Source organism: Elaeis guineensis, chromosome 12, assembly GCF_000442705.2.
Source record: "Elaeis guineensis isolate ETL-2024a chromosome 12, EG11, whole genome shotgun sequence".
Classification (NCBI taxonomy): Eukaryota; Viridiplantae; Streptophyta; class Magnoliopsida; order Arecales; family Arecaceae; genus Elaeis; species Elaeis guineensis.
Genome location: NC_026004.2, coordinates 15619460 through 15641656, shown reverse-complemented (window position 1 = coordinate 15641656; position 22197 = coordinate 15619460). Strand labels below are relative to the sequence as shown.

General features: G+C 37.1%; 3 protein-coding genes across 6 annotated transcripts in view; 2 read left to right on the top strand and 1 right to left on the bottom strand.

Annotated features, from left to right (window-relative positions):
* The window catches only part of LOC105055020 (callose synthase 10), an 80406-nt gene extending 77746 nt beyond the window's left edge, over positions 1–2660 (top strand). The window contains exon 51 of the mRNA XM_010936709.4: positions 2073–2660. Coding sequence (XP_010935011.1) covers positions 2073–2309 — 237 coding nt within the window. The 3' untranslated portion in view covers positions 2310–2660. The remainder of the gene's footprint in view (positions 1–2072) is intronic.
* A 1135-nt stretch (positions 2661–3795) lies between these two features.
* LOC105055021 (mitochondrial carnitine/acylcarnitine carrier-like protein) lies at positions 3796–8860 on the top strand. 2 transcript variants are annotated; one of them, XM_073246915.1, is made up of 4 exons: positions 3916–4044; positions 6349–6414; positions 6809–7200; positions 8083–8860. In XM_073246915.1, exons 2-4 carry the CDS (start codon positions 6352–6354, stop codon positions 8582–8584), a joined length of 957 nt encoding a protein of 318 aa, XP_073103016.1. In that variant the 5' UTR covers positions 3916–4044; positions 6349–6351; the 3' UTR covers positions 8585–8860. The 2 variants fall into 2 exon arrangements, with proteins under 2 accessions (XP_010935013.1, XP_073103016.1); XM_010936711.4 differs by lacking the exon at positions 6349–6414 and having other exon boundaries at positions 3796–4044.
* A 466-nt stretch (positions 8861–9326) lies between these two features.
* The window catches only part of LOC105055023 (pyrophosphate--fructose 6-phosphate 1-phosphotransferase subunit alpha), a 38751-nt gene continuing 25880 nt past the window's right edge, over positions 9327–22197 (bottom strand). For all 3 annotated transcript variants that reach the window (XM_073246914.1, XM_029267588.2, XM_010936713.3), the window contains 5 exons: positions 21216–21320; positions 21007–21123; positions 18973–19076; positions 18071–18236; positions 9327–9748 (listed from right to left, as the gene is read on the bottom strand). In XM_073246914.1, coding sequence (XP_073103015.1) covers positions 9611–9748; positions 18071–18236; positions 18973–19076; positions 21007–21123; positions 21216–21320 — 630 coding nt within the window. In that variant the 3' untranslated portion in view covers positions 9327–9610. The remainder of the gene's footprint in view (positions 9749–18070; positions 18237–18972; positions 19077–21006; positions 21124–21215; positions 21321–22197) is intronic.

The following is a 22197-nucleotide window of genomic DNA, read 5'->3' as shown; positions in this document are numbered from 1 at the left end:
TGTGAGATCCTTTAGAGACTTGAGTTATATGACATTTGTACCAGGATTTTAGGTTTTGGCAACTTTTGGGTAAAATTAAATTTATGAGCGTTAGGGCATGTTTGGCAAAATCCTGCCAGGTTGTCAAGATGGTTGGAGAGTGTGTGAGGGGGAAGGAAGAGGGAGAGAGCTCAGGCCCAATTCCAAAGGGGGATAAATGACCACTTTAGATCTTTTTTCTTTTTTTAATCCTACAAGGATCGGCTCCAGTGGCACCCATGCTCTCCTGCTCCCTACCGCCCTACCTCCCACCCCTATGCACTCTTTCCAAATTATTGTATTTGATCCTGGTGGAATTTCACGAACAGGCCTCATGATTTGAGAAATACTTAGGATTGATGGTTGAAATTTTTACCCAACTCAAGAAAAAAAATATATATATATATAATTGGAACTAAGACTGAGAAATGAACTTTTTATTCTGAATAAATTTTAATTTTTGAGTATCATTGTTAGACTTACACTGGGAGTTGCTCCACATTTGCATGTAATATCTTAAATGGTATTCATGTAAAATAATTTTTGGATTCAGTAGTCTGCTTATCTATTAGTAGATTGCCTGCTCCCTAGTTGTTTCCACCTTTAAATGGTGGAAAACACCAAAAAGAAAGGGTTTGAAATTTACCTATTACTACCAGGCAGTATGAGCCTGTTTGCCCTGATCAGTGCCAATCAAAGTCCAAGGATCATTATGATCTTAAAGGTCATCCTTGTAGGGGTAGGGTAAAGCATTATGTCTTGCATCCCATTATCAGGTTTTGTTTCTTTTCGCATCCTATGTTGTAGTCATTGTATGCCTTCATATTCCTTGCCTTCTGGTTTTATATTTAAAACCTTAGATTGAGCATGAGGGTTTACAATAGAGCATTTCAGAAATACTTCATATGATTGATCCCAAGAAATTCTACCCTTGCCCAAGCAAAACATGCTATCAGGTGTTGCTGATTAGGTTGGTCTATACTACGAAGCATTAGTTAAGTGTTATGCCTGAAGGATTAGAGGCAAGTTTTGGTGCAAAGAGCTATGCACACGTATTGTGTAGGCTATTTGCAGTTGCACAAATTGGTCATTCTACCAAATAAATGAAAGGATGTTCTCTTCATGAAGACCTTCAAGGGGTTTTATGTTGAGGAATATGTTAATGGTTGAGGAGTACAAGATTTATAATTTGAAAAGGTCAATTCGTGGGCTTTTGCTGTTCTCCAATGCTTCGTTTGAGTTCTCAGCAAAGTTGATCATCTGAAATTTTTCTCATGGTGCTACTTCAGTACAATCTCCAATTGTCCATGATGCATCTCCTGGGATGTTGAAAATTTAATAATGTTCATGGATCTCATATGTTTTCATGATAATTTTTTTAGACGTATCCGAGCAACAATAGTGGGTCTTCAATTCAAGATGTAAACTTGTAATTGTGGCTGAGACATGTAGTAAGTCTTTTGCTGGTTGACTTCTATTAGAAAAACATTTGTCTATGGGGAAATCAACAATGTCAGTTCTGATTAAAAAAAAACAGAGAAAAAGAAAAGAAAAGAGGCATGCATCTCAAACAAACAGGTGCCTCTTATTCTCTTTTCTCACAGTTGTCTTCTCATCTGTTTTTTTGCCTCTCTCCTTTTTCCAGTTATTGATCTACCACCTTTTAAATATTTTTTCTTTTATTGTTTTGATCTTCTTGGATTTATTATAGATTTTCCATGAGCAAGAAAGTAAGCACAGATGAGACTGATTTTTTGCCCTTCTGATGGTTTGAGATGAATATTTGTTATAAACGCTAGAGTGAGACCTTGAGCCAATGCAGGACTCATTAATTGCTATTGCCTGCATGAAAATCTGAGCTTTATATCAGGACGCTCACCTGTGATCCTGATTCCCTGGGTTATTACCTAATCTGGAGATGATTTAGCCGCAAACTCATGACATAGGCAGCTGTAGGATGTTATTTGAAAACTGATTCCTTACACTGTTATTGTGCCTTCTGTATGTTTATTATCGCACTTTGCAGTGCCACTAATTTTTCTTCGTCTTGACAGCTTGCTATCACATGGCAAGGATTGGTGAAGAGTTTAGGAATGTGGCACTCGGTGCGTGAGATTGCTCGGATGTATGATGCTGGTATGGGAATGATTATCTTTGCTCCTGTGGCTTTTCTGTCTTGGTTCCCATTCGTGTCAACATTCCAGTCCCGACTTCTATTTAACCAAGCATTCAGCCGAGGGTTGGAGATCTCCATCATCCTTGCTGGGAACAAGGCTAATGTTGAAGTCTAAAAGAAGGTGTACATATGCTTCACTGCTGAAATTGCAGCTGCTGATACTTGGTTGAAGCTAAGCTGCCACCCTTTTGCTTTTCGGTACAAGCGAGGCCTTCCTTGTCAGTGCATGTGCGTGACCGGTTCAACTGAGACCCAAAGAGTGAGGAAGATGGGATCTGTAGAATTTACGAGTGATGGTGCTGTATCGAGTGGCTCATCATTTCTTTACACTTCATAGCAGTGTACAGTTCCGGTTGAGATGCCTGCTATTTATATCAAACAACTCTTGCTGTGCATATTGAGATGTCTATGATTTTTGTCTACAGTTTCTGTTTCATTTATCTCAGTACATGTTAAAGATTGCTAATTCAATCTTTTTGCCAGGTGTCGACCAAAATCATCCTTCCGGTTTTAATTCCATTTAATATTCTAGCTATTATGAGCAAATGCTGTGGGTTCGGGAAAGTTTGTTCATGTCATCCATGTTTTTGTAGTTGCTTTGGCTTCGTTCATTCTGGATTCGTGGTTGCTCCTGATCTCCCAAGTTCTTGGTTCATTTCATATCTGGCTGGTACGCATCTCTGTCGAAAAAGAGATCAGCCGTTGAAGCTACCCAAAAAATCCATCTACATCCGTGAGTATCTTTGTACACTACGCGCCGCCCCCACCCCAAGGAAAGGAGCTCGCTTAAGAATTTAGATGTGGTGCGTTGTATTGGCAAATATGTGCATCCTCTTTTGGTGCCTCGAGTGTCATCGGAGTGTAGCAGACCATCCATCTGTCGTTGTCGCTGCCTGGCCGCGCAGGGGGGCAACCTCTGGATCACCGATCCTTAATGCTTATATTTGACCAAACAATTGAATGACGGATGGTGACTAAAAGAGGTAGGTATATTCACGATTCCTTTCAATATTAGAAAGCCATACTCCGAAGATAGAGAGCTCGTTTTAGAGAAACAGGATATCAAGGGGGGCGATTTAGATTGCTGTCCTGACGTCCGGCGATTCATGCAATCACGTTTTTCTTTTTGCTTTTTTTTTTTTTTGGGAGCAGAACACGGGACCGGTCCAAATCATCGAACATCCATCCATGGCAGGACTTCAAATATGGTGCCTCCTCGAGTCTCTGCATTAGTTGCACCAGCAGGGAATCTCGATCTGAGGACCGTCGGAGGTGGCCTCCTAAGCTTTCCATCGCCACCCGAACATTTTTTAAATTTCTCAAGACATTAGTGCTTTTTCTTTTTCAATTTTTTAAACCGCGGATGCCGGCCCAAGTCCCCCGAGAAAAGCTACATGTCTTTTTAAAATAAAGTGGAAGCAGTGGTTGTTCCGAATTGATGCCGACAGCACCCTCTTCAGTATTTTGCGGGACGAGCTCATTTGGGACCGTGCGAATGTTTTCTCCTTTGAAACGCAACTGGAATGCGGTCATACAGGGATGACCACCATCCCAACGTGGCGCCGACGTTGGATTTAGGAAAAAGATTCTTCCCCCCGCCACCACCTGCCCTGCCAGCCTTCCTCTCACACACGCATCTACTTACCGATCCCAGTGGAATCCATACAAACCCGGTCTCAGCTTCGATCCTCCTCATAAATAGAAGGTAGGGCTTTCTTTTTGTCCAAGTTTTACCATAATGTACTACTAATGGCCGCCACTCTCTCTCTCTGACTCGCTCCACAACCTGTCGGAGAGGGAAAAAAGGGGAATAACAAAAAGAAGAAGACAGAAAGGCCGACTAAGTGGAGGTAACGATCTTCGCTCCATTCACCCCCGCGTTGTTTCTTGTTTTCTTTTATAACTTAATCCCTCTTTTTGATTATGTTAAATTAACATTCCAAGATTAGATTGTTATTTTTAATCGTTCGGTGTTATAGATCGACGGATTGAGGGTTTCCTGCTATATCAAGATTTTCGTTTTGCTTTGTTTCCGAGTATTTTTGATCTCGATAATTTGATCTTGGATACTTGTGAAGAATGAGAGCCTCATTCATCTTATACTTGGAGAGTGGTTTCTTCTTGCATGTCTCTGTTGCCCGACCTGGAATTGATGGAGATGTTTTGGTGATTAATTAAAAGAAATGGAACAAAACAGCAGTAGACGCAAGAGAACGTCTCCATCTTGGAGATGATTGTGTGAAGATGTATGTTTTATGGGTGTAGTATGAAGATGAGCCCAGATAGCAATAAATGGTGTTCTTAAGAAGAAGGATTGCTAGGAAGTTGCTTGTAAATTCTGTTATCATGTAGATGCATGTTTATCTATTTGGATCTTTCAACCCGAAAACAATTGCTGTAATGATTGTTTCTGGAGTAATTTCTTAGGCTGTCTTGTTTTTTTGTTAGGTTATCTTTCTGTATAGGAGTTTTCACGGTAGTCATTGATTTTTTTTTTTTTTTTTTTTTTGAAATTGTCCTTATTTAGCATGGATCCTCTATCTGACGCCATTTTTGTATATGTTATTCATCCAGCTGCTTGAGCCTTTGTGTCATTGGACATTGGCATCTCTTTTGTGGGACCTATGTTGCAATTGTCATTTCCCTCTTTGTTTCTTTCCTTTTCTACAAAATGAGATTAGCATTTGTTATTTTGCTTTCTTTTTTTTTTGAAGTATTACCAGGAATACAGTGAAATCCAGTTAACAAGTGAAACCTCTAGCTAATCATTACCTTATATTGTTTCTTCTTTTTCCTAGAATAAGTATTGAGTTCACATGCACTGCCATAAAATAAATATATAAATAAATAAATTATATATATATATATATATATATATATATATATATATATATATATATATATATATAAAGCAAATTCCAATGCTCACATGAACATGAGTGTTCTCCATGAACTGCGAAACTTGAAAGTTGAAACCCACCACAATAGCAGACTTTCAAATTTGCCATCATTTGTGCAGGCATTTAGTTTGAGAAGAGAAGAGAAGAAGGATGGTTCTAAATTTAAAACATGTTCTAATAAATAGAAGTTTAAGCTCTTTTGCATAGAAATCTTGGTTGGTCCCAATGCATATTGGTTTATATTTTATAAGTTTAAAGCAGATTGATATCAATTGGAAGGTTCTAAACAGCCTTGCTGCAAGTTGATGAATACCTAAAACAACATTGTAAGCTGTCTTTGATGAAAGTTGTTTGTAAGGCTTAGAGGGGGATCTTTCATATCTTTCGAGATCCACCCTACAATATGGGATCAAAAAACCAAAATAAGTGATTTGTTTTAAGCCCAGTGAGATAGGAGTACTGGTTGAGAAAGTTAGCGGCAAGATCCTCATTCAGTGGACATGGAAAAGCTCATTATATTATTGAGTAAGGGGAGTAAAATTATAACCAATAAGAAGGAAAGAAATCTAGTGAAATACTTTTGTACTTATTTTTTGATTGTCAGAGGGACTTTTAATAGTTATTATTTGACACATAATTTGCCTACTAATAGTATCCGTGACCTTTTCTTATGAGATCAGATTCTGTCTTGGCAACCTTCTCATTGTTTCATATCACTGCCATTTAAATTTGCGATTTCTGAGCATATTCTTTCAGCATGCAATTTCATAAATTTTGAGCATACGTGATCCAGGTCTTATACTTGAAAAAGACAACTTGTTAGCAAAAATTTTGGGTAGTGTGGACTAACAGCTTGTAATTTGTAGGCATGTTTTTTCCTTTCCTTCAATTTTTAGTTTGTGATATTGCAGGCATTTAGAAACCCTGAGTTCCAGTTGTGTCTAAATTTTCTTTTACTCTATCAGTTCAAAATGTATGATATATCCCAAAGGAGATACACATTCCTTTGCAATCTTTTTATTTGATTGAATCAGCATGTCTATCGTCATGGATGTATGGAGTAATTCTCATGATCTCGCTTCATGGAGATGTAGCTCTTATTATTCTGGTCTTTAGTGCCTGGAATATTCTCATGCATCCTTTGTCCTTGCAGCTCATTATATTTCACTTTGCTTATGCATCATAAACCTATGATACTAAACTTGCATGCACTTTCATGGGGAATGCACTTGACACTGCATTCCCTTCGGGCAGGGAATGAGCAGGGCTGGAATCTCTGGAGGGGCAGGATCATTGTATGATATAGCACAATTCATCCTTGTATGATATAGTGATTTCAGTTGCTAATATCTTGTTATATTGTTTTTCGTGATTTTATGTATCAATTGATGTATAATTGATCAAGGTTGAAACTTGTGTTATCAAATCATAGGCTTTAGGTTGTGAGATTGGTGTCAATACGTGATTGTGGATACTCTGACATAAAATTTCTGCAATGAAGATGAAGAGTACCCAAGTTTATTGCTTGTTTATTTCATAAGGAATGGTTTTTAGTTTATATTAAATTCAATCAGATAATCACTTGCCCAACCTAGTTTAAATCAAAGATTGACAAGGATTTAGCAGTACATCAGAAAGCAAAAGGGGTAAAGAAAAGTCCAGAACCAACATCAGAAAGCACAGTTTGGATTTATCATTATTTTCTATGTTACAGATGGCAGAAGTAGCTAAGGACTTGATTGCTGGAACAGTCGGAGGGGCTGCGCTGTTGATTGTGGGGCACCCATTTGATACCATAAAGGTAAAGCTTCAAAGCCAGCCTACGCCACTTCCTGGCCAACTCCCCAAGTATTCTGGTGCAATGGATGCGGTTAGACAAACAATTACTGCAGAAGGCCCAAAGGGCTTATTCAAAGGGATGGGAGCTCCACTTGCCACTGTTGCAGCCTTCAATGCCATTCTCTTTTCTGCAAGGGGACGAATGGAGGCACTGTTGAGGTCTGAACCTGGTGCGCCACTCTCACCGAACCAGCAAATTGTATGTGGCGCTGGTGCTGGGGTTGCAGTTTCATTTCTAGCATGTCCAACTGAATTGATCAAGTGCAGGTTAGTGATCTTGTGCCTTGATTTACAACAAAAGATAAAATTTGGTGCAAAAGACTGAATGTATGTGAATAGATTACATGTACAGTCATATTTTTAGTTACAAATCTTCTTAGCATTTTTCTGAGCGAGTAATGTGATGATCTGCTACCAATGTCTTTTACTTTGGCACCTTCCAATACTTAACATGTCAAAGCCTTGGCTGCAGCTGGCCTACTGGATCTTCACCATGTACTTGTATACTCTTTGAGATCATGATAGTTATCATTGTTTTTAGTTTTTGTATCATGCGGTACCAATTTCCTATTTCTTTGGGAGTATTAAAATTCCCCAGATTAGGATAAATAACTTTAAACCTTACAGATATCATTGTTCTGCTGGAGGTTATCCTTGTTTTGTGACAGTCTAGTTGGGCTATGGAAGCACATATTGATTATTCTTAACTGTAATTTATTCAGAAGGCTGATAGTTAATATTGATGAGACCTGTACTCATTAGTGAGAAAGGACTTTATCATTATTGTAACCTACTCTCTTCCACATTCTATCAAGAAAAGATCTTACATTGCTTAATGAGGGTTTCTGGTTCTTAGATTTGATCAAATTCTCCCAGTTGTAAATGGCTAAATACTTCACATTTTCTTTAACTTCATAAGAATTGAGATTTTGTCAGAATTGGTATTTTGGTTATTTGGCCTGTGGTGAGATTTTTCATCCTCAAATTTCTCAGAGGGAAAAAACAAAAAAGACACGTTAGAGAACTTGAATGACCTGGGCTGAATCAACAAGACATATAATCTCTCTCTCAGATAAATCAATGCAGACCAAGTCAATAGAATCTGGTACAGTTCTTTGATACTCTACTTTTACTGGTATTGTAAAACAGGTTGCAAGCCCAAAGTGCCTTGGCTGCACCAGCCTCTTCTGCTGGGGTGGTAAAATATGGAGGTCCAATGGACGTGGCAAAACTTGTTCTTAGATCAGAAGGTGGTCTGAGAGGCTTATTTAAAGGCATGGTTCCTACCCTGGCACGTGAAGTCCCTGGAAATGCTGTAGTGTTTGGTGTCTATGAAGCCCTGAAGCAGTTCTTTGCCGGGGGAAGAGACACTTCAGGACTTGGAAGGGGCTCTTTGCTTGTTGCCGGAGGCCTTGCTGGAGCATCTTTCTGGGTCACCGTCTATCCGACGGATGTAGTGAAGAGTGTAATTCAGGTGGATGACTACCACAAGCCAAAGTATTCTGGATCTGTTGATGCCTTCAAGAAGATTTTGGCGTCAGAGGGGTTCAGGGGCCTTTATAAAGGGTTTGGGCCAGCCATGGCGCGCAGTGTTCCAGCCAATGCTGCCTGTTTCTTGGCCTATGAGGTGACAAGATCTAGTCTAGGCTGATGTGGTGGATTGCATGCTAAAATTTTCCTCTCCTGTTTAGATATTTTTTTTCCAGATTTTCTGGTAAAAACTGTGCTATTCTTTTTCTGTTTACTTTGCTGAGTTCATAAACCAATCTTTGCCAGAAAACATGATTCTTAAGGTAAATGTTTTCTTCTGTTACAATATTTTCATCCAGGGAAAGGTTGCTCATTTGATATATCTCATATCCTTTTTGTATTTTTTCAATTCATATACTATTTATAGAAGTTGAATCAGATTTGCCATTTTTCTCAAGCAACTTTACTTGGATTAACTGATCAGTCTTGCCAGAGAGAATATATATTGCATGCAAAAAACAATCTTCAGTGCAGTCATAAGACTTAGCCAGCTGCTCCATGCTGTGTGTGCACGGTGCAGTTATAATCCAGAGTAATTTGAAAAAAGCCTTTTGGAAGCGGTGAAGAATCACTGATGGATGATTACTACTGTTGACTTTCACAACCTATGCTGTTAAACAGAGCATTGACCAAATGTGATTGTTCCATCAAAGTTGATGATTTTTGCTCCTTGAGTGGATTATCACTTGAGTTCGCAAGGTTCGTACATGGCATTATGCACAAATAACTGCTCCCACAACTTGTTTCTTTTGAAAGATATGTCTTGAGGAAACTGCTAGATATGCACATATAAAAGTAGTTAAGTGTAGCTAAAATTTCCAAATCAAAGCTTTTCTTGTGACAGGCTTGAAAGCAGGTGCTCATGAGCGATAATCGCATGACAGCAACAGGCATGAACAGAAAGGCATTGTCCTTGCTGTTGAATCAGGTTGAGGTTCAAAATTTTATTACGTCAAGATAATTGTTTGAACACAAAACTAAACCCATTAATGGTAACAAAAGTGGTCCACAGCAGATGGATAAATACCGATACGAGGAATTAAACTCTGCATCACCACTGGCAAATTTCAATCTCGGGCTACCCTTCTGCATGAAGTCTAATTTTCAAAGTTCTCATAGGCTCCGCGGTATATTACCTGACAATTTTCTAATACTTGACATGTCCTGTGATGCTGCTTTTTGCAGCAGGAGACATCAGGGTGAGGATCTCAAGGACAGAGGCCATGGAACTCAAGGCAGCCTTCAACACCTCTTGTGAACAACCAGGTTTAACCATTGTTCTCACCTGCAGCCAAACGAAAAAAATACAGTGAATAATATGATTAACATCATTGTTTTGTTTGCTTATGTAAAAAGAATACTATTTACCACCCTTAAGTCAAAGATCATAGCAGCACATAGAAGACTATTGAGCTAGACCGCCCTTCCTCAGAAACTGCAAATTAAAAAGCCACCAAGTGTATGCAAGTTGCAGCCCTGAACTACTACTGCCCAACGATACAAGGGCACCGATTCTCTACAACACCGGTCTTTTGATGACAATATGATGGAACAGCATCTCGAAACATTACCATCTAACTCATCCAAACAGTCTCTTATCAGGAATAATGAAAGTGATGTCACATTGAAGAAAAAGTAATTCCGGCTGAAATAGATGGTCCATTTCTCCATGGAGGCCGAGAGGGCGATCAAAGACTTTCACTTCTGATTCTCAAATAAGATACGTTTATTCGAAATCATAGTAAAGATTGATCTAAAGGTATTACTGTCAACTGTATTTGTGATAGACTGTTAGTAAATAAACTTAATTGTACTATTAATAGTGTTGGAAGCCTAAGAGTTTTGGGAGTCTAAGAATCATATAGAAACTCCTATTATTTAGAAAATGCATGAGTAATTGAGTAATTATGTGTTAATCTCAGAATATGGATGTGACCCTTGGGAAGAGGTGTTATAAATGCTTATTTAGTGATGTATTGTATCTAGTAAGTTTCCCTAGTAGCTATAAATACCCATAGGGTCATTTTGCAATGAAACAATGAGCATTTTGAGCCTCTGAGTACCTTCAAAAAAATAATATTATTTTATTCCGAGCCGATCATTGTTCCATTGACAACTTCAAAGTGGTATCAGAGCAAATAATATTTACCAATAGTCTCCTCCAACCCTCCTTTCCTCGTCTCACCAAAACAAACTATGAAAATTGGTGTTTGCAAATGAAAGCTCTACTTGGGTCTCAAGATCTTTGGGATCTAGTAGAAAAAGACTGTCAAGAGCCAAGAGAAGGAGAGGCTCTCACTAATCAACAAAGGGAGTCTCGGAAGAGGGATAAGAAAGTCTTATATTTCATCTATCAATCTATAAATGAATTAGCCTTTGAAAAGATCGCGGTGGCAACCACTTCAAAGCAAACATGGGAGATCCTCCAAACTTCTTATAAAGGAGTAGAGAAGGTGAAGAAAGTTCGTCTTCAAACTTTCCGAGGCGAATTTAAAGCCCTACAAATGAAGGAATCCGAATGTGTTTCGGATTATTTTACAAGAGTCTTAGCCATTATCAATCAATTGAGGAGGAACGGTGAAACTATGGATGACACCCGAGTAGTAGAAAAAATTTTGCGCTCGTTGGATGTCAAATTTGACTATATTGTAGTTGCCATCGAGGAGTCAAAGGATTTGGAAGAGATGATTGTAAACAAACTTATGGATTCCCTACAAGCTCATGAAGAAAGATTCAACAAGAGGAGGCAAGATCCTTTGGAGCAAGTTCTTTAATCCAAGGTTTCTTTGAAGGAGAACAAAGAAGACTTCAAGAATAAAAGGAGTCAAAGAGGCCGAAGATGAGGTCGTGGCCAATGGAGAGGCCGTGAATATGGCCAAGGACGTGGAGGCTACAATAACAAAGAGAAGTTAAGCTAAAGTCTAAAAAGAGGACATGGACAAGAAGGCTCATCTAGAGGTAGAAGATATGATAATTTCAAAGTTCGTTATTTTAATTGCAACAAACTTGATCATTATGCTTCGGATTGTTGGTATAATGATGCTAATCAAGTTGAAGAGAAGGCTTATTATGCAAAGAAGAAAGAAGAAGATGATAATGAAGTCTTGTTGTTTGCTTGCAAAGAAGATGACACCAGTGAGCAAAATATATGGTTTTTGGACACCGATGCAAGTAATCACATGTGTGGCTACAAGAACATATTCGCGGAGTTGGACGAATCGGTGAATGGATATGTATCTTTTGGTGACTCCTCTAAAGTAGATGTGAAGGACAAAGGTAAAATTCTTATTCAATTAAAAGATAGAAGTCATAAATTTACCTCTAATGTTTATTACATACCAAAATGAAGAACAATATTTTGAGTTAGGGACAACTTTTAGAGAAAAGATATGATGTGCATATGAAAAATAGAAGTTTATTTTTGAGAGAACAAAAAAATAATTTGATAGCCCATGTTCAAATGACAAAAAATAGAATGTTTATGCTTAACATCAAATATGCCAATACTAAATATTTGAATATAAGTGTGAAGGATTGCTCATGGCTTTGGCACTTGAGATTTGGTCATCTTCACTTTGATGGCCTCAAGCAACTATCAAGCAAGAAGATAGTGAATGGCTTATCGCATATTTACTCTCCAAAATAATTTTGTAAAGAGTGTGTTCTTAGTAAACAACCAAGGAAGAGTTTTTCCAAAGAAGCTTCTTATCATGTAAAGAAGCCACTTGAACTCATCCACACTGATATATGTGGGCTAACTTCTCCAACATCTTTTGGAGAGCATCGTTATTTTCTAACCTTTATTGATGATTTTAGTAAGAAAACTTAGGTGTATTTTTTGAAGAAGTCTGAAGCATTTGCACATTCAAGAAGTTCAAAGCTATGGTGGAAAAAGAATATGGCTACTACATTAAGGCCTTACGATCCGATCGTGGAGGCAAATTCACATCCAAAGAGTTCGAATATTTTTGTGAGGAGCATGGCATTCGGCGACTCTTGACGGCACCTTATTCTTTCCAACAAAATGAAGTGGCGGAGAGAAAGAATCGGACTATTCTTGATATGTTTCGAAGCATGCTGAAGACGAAGGTCATGCCGAAGGAATTTTGGATGAAGGTCATAAATTGTATGGTCTACTTGCTTAATCGATATCCTACCAAGAGCCTAGAGGACATAACTCCACAAGAGGCATGGAGTGGAAGACAACCTAGTGTCTCACACTTGAAGATTTTCGGAGTATTGCCTATGCTTAGGGCTGTCAAAATGGGCTTAGCCCATAGGGCCAGCCCTGCTCAACCCTGTAAATGGGATGGGCTGGGTTGCCATACGGTAGCCCAAATAACAATCGGGCCTATTTGGCCCGTCCCACATCAGCCCAAGGGTTGATATGGGTTGGGCCGGGCCAGCCCAGGTGGGCCATGAAAATTAAAAAAAAACCCTATTACTATTAGGTTTTATAATTTTTATTAGGAGGTTGGGACGGTGAGAGTGGGACCTATATTTTTAATTCGATTCTCGAATCCCGATCGTTGCCCACATCGCCGACCGTCGCCGCCGCCCCGCTGCCCCCCACATTACCGGCCGTCGCCGTCGCACCGATGCCCCCACATCATCGCAGGACGACCGCCTCCTCGTCAGCAAGACGATTGCCTCCGTCGAGCAGCAGGACGTCGAGCCCCTCTTCCTTTCTGTCGATTGACGCCCCTCCTTTCCGACCGCCGCCTACTGACAGACGATCGATGCCGCCGACCGAATGATTTTCCTCCTCCTCCGGGCCCCTCCTCCTTTTCGACCACTGATCGGACGATCCCCTTCCTCCTCCGGACCTCTCCTTTCCGTCGATTGATGCCCCTCCTTTTCGATTGCTACCGATCAATGGACGATCGATGTCGCCGACTGGACGATTCCCCTCCTCCTCCGGGCCCCTCCTTTCCGTTGATTGACGCCCTCCTTTCCGACCACTGATCGGACGATCCCCCTCCTCCGGGCTCCTCCTTTCCGTCGATCGACATCCCTCTTTTCTGACTGCTGCCGACTGACGGATGACCGATGCCGTCGATCAGACAATTCCCCTCCTCCTCCTCCTCGGTTTCTCTCCCTCTCGATAGTCACCAGCTGGTATCTCTCTCACTGACTCTCTTTAGTCTGTAAGCTAGATGTTAAATTAAATTAATTGATATTAAATTATTAATTAAATAACTATTTCATTAGATTTTACTTTAGTCATACTGATTATTGAATCAATCATAGTATCTTTTGTTTATTATATTTTATAATTTTTATGTAAGATTTTTGACAAATCATGGAATCTCAGTCATCAGAAATTTCAATCAAAATTGAATCTAATATTTCTGGATCAATGAATAAGAAGCAGAAAATAGGAACATCAGATGTTTGAAATTTTTTCACAAAAATTGGTAAAGCAAAAGATAGAATTGAAAGAGCAACGTGTAATAGTTGCAAGCATGAGTATAAAGTGGGTCATAAATCTGATGGTTCAAATTATGAAACTTCACATTTGCATCGCCATTTGCAAAATTGTAAAATGGTTGAATATCATAATGTGGGCGAAATGATCATTGATCAAGTAGGAAAAATAAGATCTAGAAAAATAGATCAAATGATTTCTCGTGAAATACTTGCAGAAGCTATTATTAAACATGACTTGCTTTATAATTTTGTTAAATATGATAAGATCAGAACTTGGGCAAAGTATATAAATCCAGATGTGATGATAAATTCTAGGAATACTGTTGTGGCTGATGTTCAAAAAATTTATTTGAGAGAGAAAGAGAAGCTTAAACAAGCTATGGCTAAGATTTCTAATAGAGTATGTTTGACTTCTGATGTATAGATAGCATGCACTACTGAGGGTTATATTTGTTTAACTGCTCACTTTGTTGATGAAAATTGAAAACTAAACAGTAAATTCTCAATTTTGCTCGCATGGAACCTTCCCACACTGGAGTTGAATTAGCTTCAACTATATTTGATTGCTTGAAAAAATGGAGTATAGAGAAAAAAAAAAATTCTATTATCTTAGATAATGCTTCATCTAATGATAATATGCTAGATATTTTGAAAGGTCATCTTCGTTTGCAAAATAGCTTATTATGTGATGGAGAATTCTTTCACATACGTTGCTCTGCTCACATACTGAATCTCATTGTTCAAGAAGGCTTGAAGGTGACTAGTGAATCCCTGTGTAAAATCAGAGAGAGTGTCAAATATGTGAGGGGATCAGATGGGAGGACGAAAAAATTTTAAGAATGTGTTAAGCAAATGGGTCTTGATGTAGGAATTAGTTTAAGGTTAGATATATCAACCAGATGGAATTCAACATATTTGATGCTTGATAGTGCACTCAAATATGAAAAGACTTTTGCTAATCTCCAATTGGTTGATAGAAATTTCAAATATTGTCCAACAGACGATGAATGGAGGAAAGGAGAGAAAATATATGAATTCTTAGAACCATTTTATGAGACTACTAATAAGATCTCTGGCTCATCTTATCCGACCTCCAACTTATATTTTTTGTAAGTTTGAAAAACTGAATGTATGTTGAATGATAATTTGTATTGTGAAGATGAGATTATCAGGGATATGACTGAAAGAATGAAAGAAAAGTTTGACAAATATTGGAAGGAGTATAGTGTAGTGCTTGCATTTGGAGCTATTCTTGACCCACGCATGAAGCTTGAATTTTTAGAATTTTATTACTCAAAGATTGATCCTTTTATTGTTGAAGAGAAAAAAGATTTTGTGAAGATAAAATTGTATAAGCTCTATGAACAATATGCAAGCAGTCCAGTGTATCATCAAGTGCAAGTGCCAGTGATTCTCAATCCAATATTTTGCCTACGCCAAGTGGAGGAGCTAAAACCAAGGATATAAAAATTTTTAGTGTAAGTTTTGAATATTTTTTAAAATTTATTATTTTAAAATTTTAATTTCTTTTCAGCTATATGTTATTTAATATCTGATATCTCATCTATTTTTCTTTTTTTGTTGTAAATGTGTTTAAAATTTTTTAGGAGTTCAAGAAATATGGGAGCGTAACTAAATCTAATGATGGCAAATCTAAATTGGATCTTTATTTGGAAGAGTGAACACTTGATTATGACTACTTTAGTAATTTGGATGTAAAGTATTGGAGAGATACTACACAATATCCTGATCTTTCAGTTATAGCATGTGATGTGCTAAGTATTCCAATTACTATAGTAGCATTTGAATCTGCCTTTAGTATTGAAGATCGTGTTTTGAACAAATATAGAAGCTCTCTCCTTTCTGAAAATGTCCAAACTCTTATTTGCACGCGAAATTGATTGCATGGCTTTGCTCCAAATGATATTTTTTTATGTTTTTTAGATTTATTTTAATGTCTTGATTAATGATTGATTTCTATTTTTCAATAGGATTGATTGTCTAATTTTTTTATTATTGTAAATTTTAGATGAAGATGATAGCCTTGAGATAAGTGTATTACAAGCAGATTCAAATGTCGTACAGCTTGAGAAAGAGGCCAATGAAGATAGTGAAATATGATTTATTGTGGACATTAAATTTTAGTATTTTACATGGTTTAGTGTGATGAATTATTGAATTGGTGATGTTTGAAACTTTTAATTTCTACTTTATTAATATTTGGGTTGAATTTTTGAATTTTAAATGGTTGAATTAATGATGTTTCAACTTTCAATTGATGATATGTTGATTTTTTTATCAGATTATTAATTTTTTTTTATCAGTCATTTGAGATTCAAGGCCTATGGACTGGTCCGGCACGGCTCACGGCCTTTAAAGGGCTAGGTTGGGCCAGCAATATTACGTCCCATTTTCTGGATGGGCCTAGCCTGGCCCGGCCCATCAAATTTTAGGCTCTTATGGGCTGGGCCAGGCTAGCCCATTTTGACAGTACTACCTATGCTCATACCCCAGACCAAAGACGAATGAAGCTTGAAGACAAGAGTAAAAAGTTTATCTTCATCGGGTATGATGCTCGATCTAAAGCCTACAAGCTCTTTGATCTAAAAACTAAAAGGATTCATATTAGTAGAGATGTGGAGTTTCATGAAGATGGTATGTGGAGTTGGCAATCAAATAAAGAGCTATTTTATGAAGAGAAGGAAGAAGAAGAGAAAGAATCAAAAGTGCGTTTTGAAATTTCTTCATCACCTTCATCTTCACATTCAAGAGTATCACCTCCTTTGGATGATAGTCCAATGTAAAGGAAGATAAGGAGTTTGCAAGAGCTATATGAGGTAACAAACGAACTTAATCTCATTTGTCTTTTGGCTAATAATGAAAATATTTCTTTTAAAGAAGCAATACAAGATAAGATTTGGAAAGCCGTCATGGATGAGGAGATCAAAGCAATAAAGAAAAATGATACTTGAGAACTTACTACTCTCCCTGAAGGCCATAAATCCATAGGTGTTAAATGGGTTTACAAGAAGAAGAAGAATGTTCAAGGATATATAGAGAAGTACAAAGCAAGATTGGTGGCTAAAGGCTACAAGCAACAAGCTGGTATCGACTATGAAGAAGTGTTCACCCCAATTACTCGCATGAAAACTATAAGATTACTCATCTCTATTACAGCACAATTCAAATGGCCAATCTTCAAATGGATGTCAAATCAGCTTTTTTGAATGGATTTTTAGAAGAAGAAGTCTATGTGAATCAATCTGAAAGGTATGTGAAGAAGGATCATGAAGAAAAAGTCTTAAAGCTGAAGAATGCACTCTATGGCTTGAAACAAGCACCTAGAGCATGGAATAGTAGAATTGATGCATACTTCAAAGCTAATGACTTCATGCAATGTTCATATGAGCATACCTTATATGTGAAGAAGAAGAATGAAGATATATTGCTTGTTTCTTTGTATGCAGATGATCTTATTTTTGTAGGAAACAACCCTCAAATATTTGAAGAATTCAAGCAAGTTATGACCCTAGAGTTTGAGATGACAGATTTGGAGCTTATGTCATATTTTCTCGGCTTAGAGGTCAAGCAAAACAATGAAGGCATCTTCATTTCATAAGGGAGCATGTAAAGGACAAGAATATGGAGTTAACTTATGCAAAGACTCATGATCAAGTTGTCGATATCTTCACCAAGTCACTTGCAACAAATCATTTTCACAAGTTCAAGAACTTACTTGGCATGAAGGATGGAATACAATTAAGTTTAAGGAGGGTGTTAGTAAATAAATTTAATTGTACTATTATTAGTGTTGGAAGTCTAAGAGTTTTGGGAGTCTAAGAGTCATATAGAAACTCCCATTATCTAGAAGATGTATGAGTAATGAGTAATTATATGTTAATCTCGGAATATGGATGACCCTTGGGAAGAAGTATTATAAATAATTATTTAGTGATGTATTGTGTTTAGTAAGTTCTCCTAGTGGTCATAAATACCCATGAGGTCATTTTGCAATGAAACAATGAGCATTTTGAGCCTCTGAGTACCTTCAAAAAATATAATATTATTTTATTTCGAGCCCATCATTTTTTCATTGACAACTTCGTAGACATATGAGATCTCTTTTTAAGGTGAGGAGAAAGGGATGAGTTCTACAAGAGAAACTCTCTGAATATACCTTCTCAAGGTAAGCTTGCAACTCCGTGACCCTCCCCATGTAATCCTGGTCCTCTACACTCAGACATATGGTCTTGTTGTCAGAACCTGATCCTATATATTGAATGGGCCCTGGATTGGAGTAAAGATCATCCATCAAGAATTTTTCAGCATCACGAAGCAACAACCTGTGAACAGCAAAGCCAACAAATTCTTTCAAATTGTGGTAATTATATATAAATAAGTTAATGTTAAAATGTTAACCATTGGTATCTATATATTTTCTGGAGAAATTTCTGCCATATTTGTCAAATATGTTATATACTACATCGTGAATGATAGTCCAATTTAAAACCTTTTACCATTGCTTATTTAACCTTTGTTCCTTATAGTTCCAATTTAAAGCCTCTTACCATTCTTATGTTAACTGTAGAGGACAAAGTCAAGTATGTTAATTTTGGATGGTAAAGTGTAATGACATAAGCATGGCAAAAGGCTTTGAATTTGAACTATAAGGAACAAAGGATAAATAAGCAAAACATGCATAGCAAGCCTCTCCATTTTATTTGGAGTTTAATTTTGTAAATCAAACCACTGATTTCTATCCATAGCCAAGTCTTATTTCCAGCCGAAGTCTTTTTCAATCTCCTGCTCCTTTAACCGACCCTTCGATCAGCCCAGCATTAAATTATATATCCCTCTGAAAGTGAAATGCCTTTAACCTAAGAGTTTAAAATAGAATTGCAACTACCACAACTTTACGAATTGAGTGAAATACAAGTCACAAGATTGGTAGGTTTGGCTAAACTTTGACAGGTGGAGAATAATGGTTAGCTTTCGAAATGAAGACTCACTTGCAAAGTAGGATGTATGCATCGAGTACAGCAATATCAAATGATGTTATCAAAGAAAGTAACTACTTACTCATATGGTTTTCCCTTTAAATCCACTGCAACTGGATGAATTGATGGTTTGCCAATCAAAGAAGACCCGGGCCCACGCAGCAGCCTCCTTACAGTCATCATAGCCTGTCAATTGAATATTTAAGACAACAGAAATTTTAATGTATGTCAGCTGATCATGTTCTTGTTCATGCCAAAGTTGTGCTCTTGAGAAGCAAGTTGCCAAGGATACCATCCAAATTGTCAGTGTTTTGTGAATGTATTACAGAATCAGTAATCTAATTTTAATACACTGAAAAGGTAATTTTTGGAGAATAAATATTTCAATTGAAATGTAAAATTGTAGTAGTTTAAATTTGAAGTCATTGGGTTGCTGCAAATGAAAAAAATAGCACTATAGGAAGACATATATCAAATTATTTGCTTAATTTTAAAAATTAACTCAAAATAACAAGCTAGTATGGATCACTGATCAAGCAAATGTCCATGTACTCATCAAGCAACAAAAACAGACTTAAGCCCAAAAACTGCTGGTTAAAGAAATAAATTATAAGCATTTAAGAGGTCTAAACAAAGCTGATGGAGATCAGTGTGAGGACAAGTTGAGTATATAGGCAACGTCAGCCAGAAATAAAGCCAACAAGGTACTATCTAGGAAGCACATGTACTTTAGATCACATGATGTATCCATGTCGAATATGATAGATACTTCTTAGATACATGTCTAATATTTGTGCGAAGAATTCAATTGTTTCAAATTAAAAAGATGCTCTGAATACTTACTAGACCGCCAGAGATACTCTCTTCATACCTCCAAAAAATGTAGGGGAGCGCATTCCCTTTCCTTTTCAAATATTAATCTTTTAAAGGTGAATGGTCAATTTCGGGATTTATGGTATTAATATTACAATATGAAGTACAGGTTCAGGTCTATTGTTTTGAGTTATGACTAAATAATGAGCATGTAAATTTGATACAATCATATAAAGTATGAATTATGTTACTTACTCAGGTTTTCTTTTCAAGGAAAGATAGCACACTTGATTTATATATATGTGTGTGTGTGTATTTGTTGACATGCCCTAGCTGTATTCTGTCCTCCTTTTCAAGATACTGTCGTATCAGCATTTCTGTAGCTTGTCTCTGTATCTCATATCCATCTCCATGCATCATAGGGTGTTAGACTGTATGACAACTATCTCTAGTAGCCATTCATACAAAAACTGTCACTCCCCAAACCCATCTCATGAGTTGACAGGTGACACGGCTGCACATTCTATAAAATATAATTCTAAGAAATGTGTAAGGCTTGCTGGATGAATAACAAATTTCATAAAAAAAACTCATCTTTTTTCCAGGATAGAACAATCAACTATGCTATTAGTAAATAACATCACAGGAAATAGTCCAATACACATTTATTGATCATCCAGTGGTATCAGAGACTTCCATTTCTTCTTTCGTCTCTCACTAGTGGACCCAACTTTAGCCAAATGCTGTGCATCCTGGGTCTCTGAAAAGACAATCAGAAGAAAGGTATGCAGAGGACTTCTATTGACGTAGTGTACCTCATCTCATTACATTTCCTGCCTCTAAAACCAATCAACATTTAAAAATCTCATTACTTAAAGTTGGTTAATACTGGTCAACAAAAAGAAAGCTTTTTTTTTTTTTGGTATGCATGATTATTTTGAGTTCATTAACATTTCCGGTATTGAAAGTTTAAAAAGAATAACTGACATTCAAGACTTGTTGTTCTTTCTAAGATTACAGGCTGGGATATTCCATGTTAGAAAAGAAGGTCTGTCATGATACATCTGCTGTTAGTAAATTTATGGGCCAGATATTTCTATGTTCAAATATATAAACATAACCGCGTCGAGCCTCAGGTATTTCCAGCTACCAAAAACAAATATTGGATCCTTCAGTCAGAAGATATAATGGGCTCCCACAAAAACCACAGAGAACCTCCTAATTGTTAAGGATAATTATGTCATATTCAGAGCAATCATTGAGAGTATATCAAGCAAAGGGGGTAAAGTTGTAATAAACTAACTGTAAATGGAGCACCACCACATCTCCACTTGTACACATCATTTTTAAGATTTGTCACTGTAGCCATGTAACCATTAAGCCCAGCTGCAAGAAGATGATAGGAAGCATGTCCAAGAGCCTGCATTTGAATTTAAGCCAAATGAATGAATGCGTAATCGAAAAATAAAAATAAAATCATCACTATATAGGTTTAATTTAATAAACCCTTACATGTGCATAATCACAATCAAACTTAGATGGCAGTGATCCTCGTGCTTGATATCCAAAGAAATGACAGATAGAATTGAACTTTTTCCCTTTGTAAGTGCCATTTTTCTGCAGATCCCAATTTCAAGAAGAAAGAGGAGAATTCAGCTTAGCAGAAACTGTAAAGCCATCTTGGCCTATTTCTTTTCTCTTTTTTTTTTTTTCAGAAAAAAAAAGAAGAAAAACTTAGTAGAAGACCAAATAATCAATAGTTAATACAAATGGTTGATAATCAGCAATTGAGAACACATCTACAATTTGCTGGGATCAAAGTACAAATCTAGAGTGCTTATTTTGTAGCAATCGTTGTTCGAAATTCTTCTAATAATTTTGGTAAGTATCTGAGAAATTGTAGGGAAGGAGACTAATATTTATAGCAGGTATACCGTTGGTCTGTGTCTTCATCATGCATAATTTATCCTGATTATCTTATATACATTGCTGAAAACAAAGTATATCAAAATGGCATTATAAACAAGTCAGTGTTAAGCTATAAGGTTAACAAAGCACTAACTAGAATTCTGTAGTGTGATTCGACTGTTAGATTGTATAAAATGGTTAACTACATGGCGATTTAACTCAAGTACCTTCTCGGTTTACATCATTATCAGGAAGATGCCAACATTTTTCCTCTTTAACTTCCAGACCAGGAAAAGAAAGTGAACTAAGACATCTCAAGAGTTCCAAAGCATTGCATTGTACCAAGTGGTCAATACTTTGTCCTGACAGAATACCAAGGTTCTGTAGTGATCCTTTTGCTGTATCCTTAAATATCCAGAATGTTCAATGATTTGAACTGTTGTAGGCTTTTCCTACCTTAAGATCTTCCATATATTTTACATCATGTCTAATCCTACATCCAAACAAAAAGTAGCTCGCATGCTTCCATTAATACCACTTCCCCTGAAGTGAATGTCGGTTACATTTAAAAAGGTATTCCTTGTAT